Source organism: Eriocheir sinensis, chromosome 40 (assembly GCF_024679095.1).
Source record: "Eriocheir sinensis breed Jianghai 21 chromosome 40, ASM2467909v1, whole genome shotgun sequence".
In the NCBI taxonomy this organism is placed as follows: domain Eukaryota; kingdom Metazoa; phylum Arthropoda; class Malacostraca; order Decapoda; family Varunidae; genus Eriocheir; species Eriocheir sinensis.
The window spans coordinates 7,417,395-7,429,136 of record NC_066548.1 but is presented as its reverse complement, the minus strand read 5'-3'; the positions used below and the strand labels follow the sequence as shown (position 1 = coordinate 7,429,136).

At 41.1% G+C, this 11,742-nt stretch overlaps 1 protein-coding gene across 1 annotated transcript; it reads right to left on the bottom strand.

Moving 5' to 3' along the window:
• Window positions 1-4,711: 4,711 nt before the first annotated feature.
• On the bottom strand, window positions 4,712-11,480 carry LOC127009298 (uncharacterized). Its single transcript, XM_050882248.1, has 5 exons — window positions 10,748-11,480; window positions 9,768-9,800; window positions 9,416-9,556; window positions 9,002-9,142; window positions 4,712-7,217 (listed from the first exon to the last, which is right to left on the bottom strand). Exons 1-5 carry the CDS (start codon window positions 11,325-11,327, stop codon window positions 7,045-7,047), a joined length of 1,068 nt encoding a protein of 355 aa, XP_050738205.1. The 5' UTR covers window positions 11,328-11,480; the 3' UTR covers window positions 4,712-7,044.
• Between the last annotated feature and the right edge of the window lie 262 nt (window positions 11,481-11,742).

The following is an 11,742-nucleotide window of genomic DNA, read 5'->3' as shown; positions in this document are numbered from 1 at the left end:
TCGTACTCACCCATTCAGTAAGGGTAGGCGGGTACCGGTACCGGTACTGATGGTACCTGCTACGGTACCAGTACCAGGACTCTCTCTCTCTCTCTACAAATAAAGTGAATATTTACTTTTTCGGTAAAAAAATAAGCATATATTGTTATTTTGGATGGACTCATATGCATGGTCTAATAACAATAACTCCTTGGAAACGCAACGGAAGTGGGGAGAGACACGCCAGTCCTCGTCGACAGACCGACCTGTTGGTCGGCTAGATTTCGATCGCCGATAGAGTCGGTCTGTCGGCACCCTGCTACGGGCCGCTATTAGGCTAAGCCCGTGCTCCCCCGTGCAGGGAGGAAGCATTTTTACCCTCTTAACAGGCCGTCTTCGGACAAGGCCCCGTTCCCCTAGTGATACTAGGGGTAAATCTTTAACAACAAACGGCGCATAATTTATATTTTCATTGTGAATTTTACCGTGTCGTCTTCTGCAGTCACCACACCGGTGACAGAACGACAACCAAAAACAACACCGGATAGCGACTACTGCTAACGGGGCTCTAGAGGCTGTGATCCCATAGCCTAACTAGCCCCATAAAAAAACAAGAAGTCATGTAGGGTGAGGAGGACATAGCTTGTACACGGTCACGAGACGTACAAAGGCCGTCTTGTCGAAGCAAAGCTTCGAGGAAAGTCTCGCTTCCTACAGAAGAAAGAAAATGGGACACCAACAGCTGACGCAGTCATCTTGTGCCGCAAGCCTCACGCCTGAAAATGCTAGGCGAGTTTTTTAAATTTTCGAGTAGTCTGATGCAATTTTCTCGCCTCATAGTATAGTGTATAGTGATTGTGAATATGTCTTGACTTTGCTGGTGAAGGTTTCCATGGCAAATATGATCATATTGAAAAGATATTTGCATGGAAAGATATTGTTGTGCCGAGTTTTTGTGTAAACAAACATGTAAACAAACATGAAGAAGAGATCACTAAATTACAGAGAATAGAAAACTCCGTCTACAGGGCAATATTACAAGTTACAACTTATGCCGCCAAAAGTGCCCTAAGAGGAGATATTGGTGCCTCGTCTTGCTATGCCAGAGACATGAAAATTAAATTACTATTTGCTAAACATCTACTGAAAGAAGACAGAAGTAACCTAGCCAGAAACATATTCCTTAAAGAAACAGAAAACACTAACACAAAGTGGACTAAAACTTTAAAGAAATATATGAATGAACTAAATATAAATATGACACAACTTGATAGTTTAACAAAGAATAATATAATAGAAAAAGTAAGGAGATGGGACTTAAAGAAATGGAAAAACGAAATACAGACAAAGTCAACATAAAAAATATATGAATTGTACAAAAAGGACCTAAAAGAAGAAACCTGGGCAGACAACACACTGGGTACAAAATTAATATTAAGAGGAAGAACTAACACCCTAACTCTAAACTGGAGGAACAGGTTTCAGAGGAAGAGTGATCGGACTGGACTGGGTATAAATTCACGAGTCGTACAGCTGGTGGACGCAAAATGTTATAGTAAAGCCTGGTTACATTTGACGAGCATAGAAAACCACCCAAAAATTACGAGTTAAAACACTGTCATCACTTGCAGAATTGGAAGTCCAAACAATCTAAACTGATACCTCAAAAGGAAGCCCACAGCCTAAGGATTACTTTAGGCATTTGGGTTTGAGTATTGGTGCGAAACCTGACTTTCAAGAAATTTATTTATAAAATTCTACGGGCCATGAACACCTCGTGTACGAGCCGTGATCCCCTGGTACAGCAATTGAAAAAAAAAAAAAAACTTCCTATGGAGATAAAAATATTCTCTGGGGAAGCTCAACAGATACTCATAGAGGAAGCCCATTTCCTGAGAAGTATTATGCACTCTTTGTTTTGCCTGTTAGGGCAAATACAGATTTTTAATGAATATTTTCCCACTAGTAGTACGGGTTGTGTCCACCTCACCCTACGTGTCTGACAGGGTTGTGCGACGCGGTACGACAGACGAGCATCTGAGTTAATGGAAAGGGTCATCCTTCAACGTCTCATTTATAAGGTGGATGACTTGATATGTCCCCGGCATGGGTTTATCAAATGTTAAAGTAGCCTATATAATGACACTGACTGTCACCTGCAGACCTTTCATTGAACTCAAGGGTGCCTTTGATAGGACCAACAAAGATGTTATCATGGAGGAACTCTTTGTGAAAGGTGTGAAAGGGAAACTTTTAGGGTGGATTAGGGAATATTTGTATGGAAGGGCTATATATATAGTTTCATGGTGCTACCTACAGATGTGTTAATACTTGTACAATCACACTATGTATTGCCTGGGGGTTGGGATGGCAGGTTCCTCGCTTCTCCTTAATTGTATACCTGCTACAATAAACTATCAATCTGTTACTACGAAAAGCAGCAACATATGCTGATACCGGTACTACGGGTACCTGAATTTTCGGTAATGATATTACCGGTACTTAAATTAACGGTACCAGCCCATCCCTACCATTCTGCACTATTTTTTTCTTTCTTTTCTGACCCACAATAATTGGCTGTAAATATTAATGATCAACGGTTTTTAATTATAACTTTAATTGAATATCATTATTTGTGTCAGTACGACAGTTTTGGGATAAAAAAAAATCTCTGGTTCACCCTCGCGCTGCCACATTGTCGTACTCACCACACTGGATTTGCCGATTTCTAACCAAAAAACTATCGCACCCACACATAAAACATTATTCAGTTATACTTCTCATTAAAGCCGTTGATTATTGATGTTGTAGTGGGTTGGAAGCATAACTCTACCTTCCCAAAGCTTATCTAGCTGACTGTCGTACACCTGCCAACCCTGCTTGCAACACACAGCAGACGACACAAGGATATCTCGTGCTACATAAATGGACATATGCATAGAAAATAGATTTCGTAATCCTCAGGCCTATGTTGCAAAATATTGTAAGTCCTTGTAAGGTGTTATGTCGACTAACGAAGCAGTATTTTCACTGAGCAAGTTGTACAGTTTTCAGCTGCGCAATTTGAGTAGTGACGTAATGTGTTGTTTATTTCGGGTATATTATGAGGGATGAAGACGTGTTGTTCTTTGCTGGGGGTGGAAAGTAGCAGTAGACTTAGATTTCCTTATAAAACACCTCTCCTCCCGAAATTGACCTCTCTTTCGGCCACTCTTCTGAACTTTTTTTTATATAGGGGCAGCGTTTAGCGGGCTTTTTTCCTTATTATCTCTTTTTTTCTTTTTTTACCCATGAACTGCTGACTATTATACTGCAAGAAAAAAAAATGGTACGGGATGAGCACCGGGGTCACGCGCAGCTCATAGCATTAGAATTTATTACCGTCCCGTGCTGGCCCATACTCGTATACCCTCCCAAGGTCGTCCAGCTAGGCTACTCCTTGGCTATACGTACCCTGCTGCTCCAAAAGAATTAATCACGCAAAGAAAATTAAATAGTTAAATGTAGGGCTAATACTAACTTACTACTGCTTGTGATAAGGAGAATCTCTGCATCCTTAAATGTTTGATCCTCTCGTATGACTTTTTTTCATTAACGCATTGTTTCCTGAAGTATTCAAGTGCTATACAATCTTCGCGACTAACTACAGAACTATCACACTCAATATACGTATTAAATTCACAGAAGGAAAATAAACAAAGAAATGCTGGTCATAACATCGCAGTAACGGATACTTCATTTCATAATATATTGCAGAGGAAAAAGATAAGTGGAGATATCTATGTAAATGAGTTGCAAATATGTTAAAAGATTTATATATTGTGTGAGACCAAGCAGCATGAGAGGAGGGAGCATAACATGGATTCTTGAGCTCTATATTAGACTCCTTAATTGGGACTCACAAATTGACGATGTTGTGTGCGGCGCCTTCTTGCTTTCATACATGGCTTCCGCCTCACAAAGTAACCATTTCCATTTTCTGTACTGCATGGGGGTTGGGATGGCATGCTCCTCCCTTCTCCTTTGTTGTTTACTTGCAACATTAAACTATCAATCAATCAATCATTTCCCGAAGGCCGAAAAGGAGATTCAGCGAAGTCTAATGAGTGTTTTCTTACTTTCATGGCACAGAAGAGTGAGCAAACTACAACAGCTGGGCCATAAAAGTACCCCTGGAAATGCCAACAACCCTTACGAAAGCCTTGTCATATGTGTGTGTGCTACGGCGCCAAAATGTTTGAGAAAGTTACCCCTGCCGAATAATTTATTTCTATACCAAAAGAGACAATTAAGTGGATATAGCCATATTTTCATTAACTTTTTGGTGGGGGATTTTTTATTCACGCTGTTTTTTTAAAGAAGTTTATCAGACATGATCAAATATAAGTTCTTTCATGAGATTTATGTTTCTTAGTACAAATCTAACTCGCGGTATCTATGTAGCTATTACCTGCTAACATTATTTCTATTATCGGAAGCTTTCTGAATATATACGCGTACCTTATTTTAAAGAAACTTACTAGATATATTATATAATCTGCTACATCACTACATTATAATTATATAATCTACCAAAAAAACTTTATCTTCAATTTTTAATACTCTGACGATGAAGTTTACAGTTCAGTTCAAGGGTTTAATTATAATCATGTGGTCCATGGAATATACTGTATAAGGTCCACCGAATAATAAATGTAAAAAAAGGGAAACTCAAACAAATAAGATCAGAAATGTCAAATATTATTCAATAAGTAGAGTATTACAAACACTGGTGGAATATTAAAAGAGAATGTTCTTCATCATCATGGTTTTCCTCATCCATCGTCGGTAAAACTGCGGCTCCTCCCGAACACAGAACCCGACGTGAGTGTTACCATCGATCTAAAACCATCATTGGGCACGTCTGCTGAGAGGGTCTTCGTGTATGTAAGAAGTCCACGGAGATTCACCACTGCCGCAACCATTCCTGACTTCTCGTCGTGCGGGGGAAAAAAAAATTGAAGACAGAGGGTGAGAATATCAAGTATGCTTGACTTTTGTCCCAAGTACGAAACTGATTCATTCTGAGGTCATTCGTGTATTCCATTCCATTAAAAAAAGATACGTACGAACACTGACTGCAACCACATGACGTCTTTTGTGCATGATCAAGGCCTTTATTTTCTTTTTAGCACTTGTCCCCTACCATAGTATCTTTTTAGTTTCCTCTTGCTACTTTCACATGTATCCTTAGTTGTATAATCACACTATGTACTGCCTGGGGGTTGGGATGGCATGCTCCTCCCTTCTCCTTTGTTGTTTACTTGCAACAATAAACTATCAATCAATCAATCATGCTTGAGAGTATATGATTATGCTATTAAATTTTTGTGACAACTATAACACACACACACACACACACACACACACACACACAAGAGCGGAGATTGATACTAGTGAATATATTAGGTATACTTACGTCAGCGTGGCGGTAGTAGTAAAAGACGTGCAGCCTGCATCTCTTACAGGCGTGTCAGACATAATCGGTCGTTCATATTATATAGTCTCGGTCCTGTCATTGCGTCATAGTCATTGTGTAGTGTGTTTATGGATGCAACATTCGTGTAAATAAATATTGCTGCCGCCCAGGGGAAGGCAATTAAGGGTTGTGCAGCATGTAGGGTGAAGATCTCGGGGGTCATCATCGCTGTCATACACCAGAGGTAAAAAAATATTAACGATGATGATAAATACATAAACATAACTCATATATGATTGGTCATCTGAAAGGGAAGACTGGGATGGCTGGCCGCAGTGTTTTGTAAGATGGGAAGATGATAATGACGCAGTCTGAGCTTATAACCGTACTCATGAAAAAGCCCCGGCGCTGACAACAAAATGCATGTCAGTGAATATCTAATGTCAAACGAGTAAGGAAAGATTAGATGACTTAGTAAAGAAGACGCTTCCAATTGTTTTCCCTTCGCAGCCGCCATACTTTAGTTATGTATAAACCAATGCAAGCAAAATTCTTTGATTTCAGTCTTAAAATACAACTTAATGTCTCATCGCCAATGGTAGGCACCAACTGCCAACTGAAAAAATAGCTTCGCTTACCGCTAATACACTAACTAAGGAGTTAGCTGTATTTAAGATAAACCGATAAACCACTAAGAGAATAGCCAAAGCTAATGCTAACAGCTAATTTTTATTTTATGTATGTAGCTTTGGTTTATTTTTGGCCTCTATAATCTGAAACCCTTGAAAAGCAGACCCAGAGATCTGAGATTTCAATATGTTGTGGCTTATACGTAGAGCTTCCAAAAAGGTAAAACAGGCCATGATCAATGATGATCTACGTAGGTGCGGACAGGTGTGACTTGAGAGGCGAATTGATGCCCTAGAACCTAGGACATCAATTTCGTGCGCAGGCACTAATTACCCAGGGCCTAGGTAATAAGCGCCTGCGCAGAATTATGGGATAGAGGTGGAATGACTGTCAAGCCAGCGATTACTCCGTGAGACTGATTCGAGGCCGATTACTTGCATAGTTCATGGACGCCAACATCGGCCATACGGGCACGTGCCACTCAGAAGTCGATCTGTTCACCGGGTTGTTTTTTGTAAGAGACAACCCCGAGTGGACGATGCCAAGGGAACGCCAAAAAAGTGTGTGTCTTCAATAAGTCGATGGATTTAGACATGAAATACTTAGGCTCGGGGGAGGGATTAGCGGAACCTTGCCTATATTACAGCTCATCACATGGTATCTCGCGCATCTTACAGCACACTGTTTCCTGTCCCAGTTGGTTAAAAGGTTCGCCTAGGACATTTGTGGACTTTGGATGGTTACATTTTTTTTCTCCCACTTACCCGCTTGCAGACACACCTGCCTATCTCACTGAAAACAGCTATGGTTCGGGGACCTTTCCGTTGTTCCGTGCCAAATGAAGTTGACAAAACAGTGCCTGTAAATAACGTTGTCACTTTGACCTTAACATAAAAAATGGACAAGAGTTGAAGCAATGCTCCTACCACGAGCCTGGAACAATGAAGGAGAGCAAAACGGTTAGTAAATATAAATAACTACGACCTACTGGTAGGCTTGTCAGGAGCGCAGCAGCCACAGTAGTCGCCCTTGCAGTACTGCTCCCCCACCAGGAGGGTGGTGGCACACGGTGTCTTGGCAAAGTTGATGCAGACGCCCTTGTGATACTTGCAGCCGTATTTAGTTTTACAAGCTGGCTCCGTCTTCGCGGCTGAGGAAAGAGGAAACTTCTGTAAGGTGTGGGGGAGGGGAGTGTCCACACAAACGGCCTCTATTTACATACACCATTGAAGGCCCAAGGATAATGAACCGACCTTACAAAGAGATATTCCGTCAAACAAAGATCATAGTAACGGTTTAAGTGTCATTTAGTCAGCCTCATGTTGGCTGGATCTTGGACTGGATCATGACACGTCTGTCCTCCTTGAGAGTAATAAATTATCAATCACTCTCATCTGGCAATGTGTTTAGCCATGGTTCCAACGGGAGTGAGAAGTCTATTCATTCCGGCAATGCTACACACGTTACGGAAAACCTGAGAGCCGTATCTTGACTGAGTGCAAAATGACAGTGTAAGAAGTTTCTTTTGAAAACATGTGATCTTAAGCGTTGCGGCGCCCAAGTGTTTCAAGGAGAGTCTGGCTGATGGAGTTTTACTGTTGTCTTCATTATACTCATACGCTGTAATACTCTTAGAAAATGCAATACTAACAGTGGGATTTGCACGAGTATCTGCTGAAGAACCTAATTTATTTGCATTGTTATTTAGTTTCAGCATGCAGGAAATTGTGAGCCCCGACGACATTCCTAGCTACACATGAATAAAACGCGTACTCAGTGGCCTCTAGAGATGGTTGTTACAGTGAAAAAAAAATGAAAAAAAAGGAAAAGTTCAGACCTATCACGAATCAGTAAGGACTGCAAGTAGCCTACGAAGGGACTCCAATCTATATACATTAATAAAGTAACTTATAACTAATACTGAAGGTGAGTAGTGCTACGGAGATGAGCACAGAAGCTACGCGCAGCTATAGCGTATGTAATAATAATAATAATAATAATAATAATAATAATAATAATAATAATAATAATAAATGCCCCCTAATCTGTCAACTTCCTATCTCAAAATTCAGACCATTTTTCATATATTATCTATGTTTGTTTGTCTTTTACTCAGTTCTATGTTCACTGCAGAATTTCAGTGAGTTGCATTTTCTTATCATTAATATCACAATAGCTCCTTCTTCCAACCTTCTCGTCATTGCTTATCCATTTTCTATATTTGTGTTACTCGATTCTATGTTCATTTCCAGCTATCAGTGAGTCGGATTTTCTTATCAGTTACGTCACAACAACCGATATCACTGAACCATCTTATTTCTTAGCTCATGTGCCCGAATTTGCCTTCCGTATCTAAATTCCCGGCTGCATATTTCCCTTCTCTCGCGGGAATGTGGCGCCTACTGCTGAACAGGTCAGGTTAGGTGCAATATCGTTGAGATGATAATTATGTTGCGGGCTTATTTGGAAGGGAATCGCAATAAGAACATTTCCCAGAACATCCTATATGGTTAATTTCGGAGCTACAGTCGAGAGTTTTCATTCAGAGACCACATAAGAGGAGTGATTTGCGGGCTATTTTTCTTCATTATTCTTTTCTCTTTTTGCCCTTGTGTTGTTTCCTTTACTGTAAAAATAGATATAGCCCACCCATAAGGAGACCGTAAGTATACCCCCGGCCCATCATTCACCCTTCCGTAGCTAAGGCCGGTATTTTAAGACTTTCGCTTCACATCAACTATTTATAAAGGTCAAAGAGGGCATCAATCGGGTTCTAATGAGTGTTTCTTTAGGCTCACGGTACAGAAGAAGGGTCAAACTACCACCAGGGTCATAAAACTACTCCAGGAAATGCCCCAAACTCCTAGGAAAGCCTTGTCAAATAGGTGAACTTGGGCGCCGAAATGTTTTAAAATACGGCCCTAAAAAACTCACGGACGCAGCAGCCGCAGTCCTTCCCAGTGCAGAAATTTTTGCCAGTTTTTAATTTCCCGTGGCATGGCTTGTGCTTGCTCTGGCATGTACCCTTCTGCTTCCAGCACTTCTCTTTGGCATGGCACTTAGCTTTCTTGGTCTCTGGAGGAAGGTAAAATAAGGTTGATAGATTATATTTGGTGTAAATGGAGGTGGCAATAGATGAAGCTAGTGCAGAGGTTTGTAAGTTCAAAGAGGAAGACTATTATAATTGTGTTGCTTTGTGTCTTGAAATCAGCTCTAATAGTGTATGAGGATCAACAATGATGATAACGAGACTTGATCAATGATATTCTTTTTAAGGGGTAGGGGTCACTGTTTCATCTCCCCTCCTCCTATCTCTACCCTCTGTGCCCCCCTTCCCCTGTCACGTACCCTTCACGCAGCACTCGCACGACTTGTGGCCACAGAACACATTCTTCGTATTCGCCTGAACCTTCTCGTTCTTCTTGCATCCCGTCTTCTTCTTCCTGCACTTCCCGTCGAGCTTTGTGCAGCGCGAGAGAGTTTTGCAGCCTGGAAAAGTCACACAGACACACATGTAGTAACTTACGGATCATTATATATATATATATATATATATATATATATATCTATATATATATATATATATATATATATATATATATATATATCATCATATAACGCTTGTGGCAGCTTTATTATGCATTATGAAAAATATAAGATAAATAAAGCATGGTCAAATAATTTGAAGTAGGCTACTCACCTTTTCCTTTCTTGATCCTGGCATCCTCTTCCTCTGAAGAAGCATAGCAAGTGCAATTAGTTGTAATATCAGTAATATCATTGTAGATTTTTTTTTTTTTTACAACAAAGGAGGTAGCTCAAGGGCACAAAAAAGAAATCAATAATAAAAAAAGCCCGCTACTCGCTGCTCCCAAAAAATAATTAAAAGAGGTGGCCGAAAGAAAGATCAATTTCGGGAGGAGAGGTGTCCCGATACCCTCCTCTTGAAAGAGTTCAAGTCGTAGGCAGGAGGAAATACAGATGAAGGAAGGTTGTTCCAGAGTTTACCACCGTGAGGGATGAAAGAGTGAAGATGCTGGTTAACTCTTGCATAAGGGGTTTGGACAGTGTAGGACTGTAGGGATGAGCATGAGTAGAAAGTCGTGTGCAGCGGGGCCGTGGGAGGGGGGGAGGCATGCAGTTAGCAAGTTCAGAAGATCAGTCAGCTTGGAAATATCGATAGAAGATAGAAAGAGAAGCAACATCGCGCCGGAATTTAAGAGGTAGAAGGCTATCAGTAGGAGGAGGAGAGCTGATGAGACGAAGAGTCCAGAAGAGCTGTGTAAGTGGAGCCCCCACACACGTGAGATGCATACTCCATACGAGGGCGGACAAGGCCCCTGTATATGGACAGCAACTGCGCGGGGGAGAAGAACTGGCGGAGACGATACAGAATGCCCAACCTCGAGGAAGCTGATTTAGCAAGAGAGGAGATATGAAGTTTCCAGTTGAGATTTTGAGTTAAGGATAGACCGAGGATGTTTAGTGTTGAAGAAGGTGACAGCTGAATGTGTCACAGTGTTGTTTTCTTTTGTTATTCAATAGTTGATATCCCCTATTTTTTACATACAAAAGATAATAAATATGAAAAAAATAAGTAAAACTGGTTACATGGATACTAAATGTTTTAGTTGTTCTTATTTATTTATCAATTTATGCTACTTTTTTTTTATTACTTACCATCAATCATAGTGTTGCCATCCTCAACCGTCGACGGCTCATCCTCCGCTCCCGTTATCGCGCCTTCCCTCTCGCCCTGAATTGTGCTGTTGGTTGCCTCTCCTGCACCTTCCCAGGACTCACTTGAGGTCTCTTCAACAAAGTCCATGTTTTCCGGGTAGGTGGCGTTCTGCTGTTGAGCCTCCGGCAGGGATTCTCCCGTGCCTGAGTTGGATGCGACTCTTTCAATGTTTTCAGGTATAATCGTGGAGTCCTCCTCATCAGACGCATACTCGCCATAGTAATCATCTTCCGATTCTTCTTCTTCTTCTTCTTCTTCGACCATTTCGTCGTCTGTTTCGTCGTCCTCTGAGTCGAGGTCATCTTCTTCCATGTCGTCTTTCATCATGGGGTCGGAATCGTCTGTTTCATCGGCTTCAAAATTGGGGGAAGCTTCTTCCAGCATGTCATCTTGCACTAGCGGGTGGGAGCCTTCTCCTTCATCGCTCTCAGGGTTGGGGACAGGCTGCTCTTCGTAACTTCGTGCTGCCACCGCCCCCAATAAAACCAGGGAGAGGAACACGGCGATGAGCGACCTCATGTTGTCAGTGGAGGCAGCCTGGCTGTGACGGAAGTCAGCCTGGCGTTACCTTTTATCGTCGCCGCTCCCCCCAACCCCCCAGGCCAAGAGAAGGGCCCCCGACCCCTTCGTCTTCCACCGTCCCTGTTCCGTACCCTTGCTCCCTTGTTCCCGTTGTCTCTAGCCACGTATCCAAGTGATGTGACACGTGGGACATCAATTTTTGATACGTGGACCAATGATAAGTATTCACAATACAGATCTATACACACTCTGAAATGCTTCTGATGTTGCATTAATAGATTTCACTCATATGATTTCCGTAACTGAAAGTATATATATATATATATATATATATATATATATATATATATATATATATATATATATATATATATATATATATATATATATATATATATATATATATATATAT

Bases quoted from the DNA above. Each gene is read 5' to 3' on its own strand.
- LOC127009298 (XM_050882248.1), bottom strand. From the start codon at position 11,327: ATGAGGTCGCTCATCGCCGTGTTCCTCTCCCTGGTTTTATTGGGGGCG. The intron at 9,557-9,767 runs GTGAGTAGCCTA...TGACTTTTCCAG, and splicing joins CAGGATCAAGAAAGGAAAAG to GCTGCAAAACTCTCTCGCGC. The intron at 7,218-9,001 runs GTGAGTTTTTTA...CTCTTTCCTCAG, and splicing joins GGACTGCGGCTGCTGCGTCC to CCGCGAAGACGGAGCCAGCT.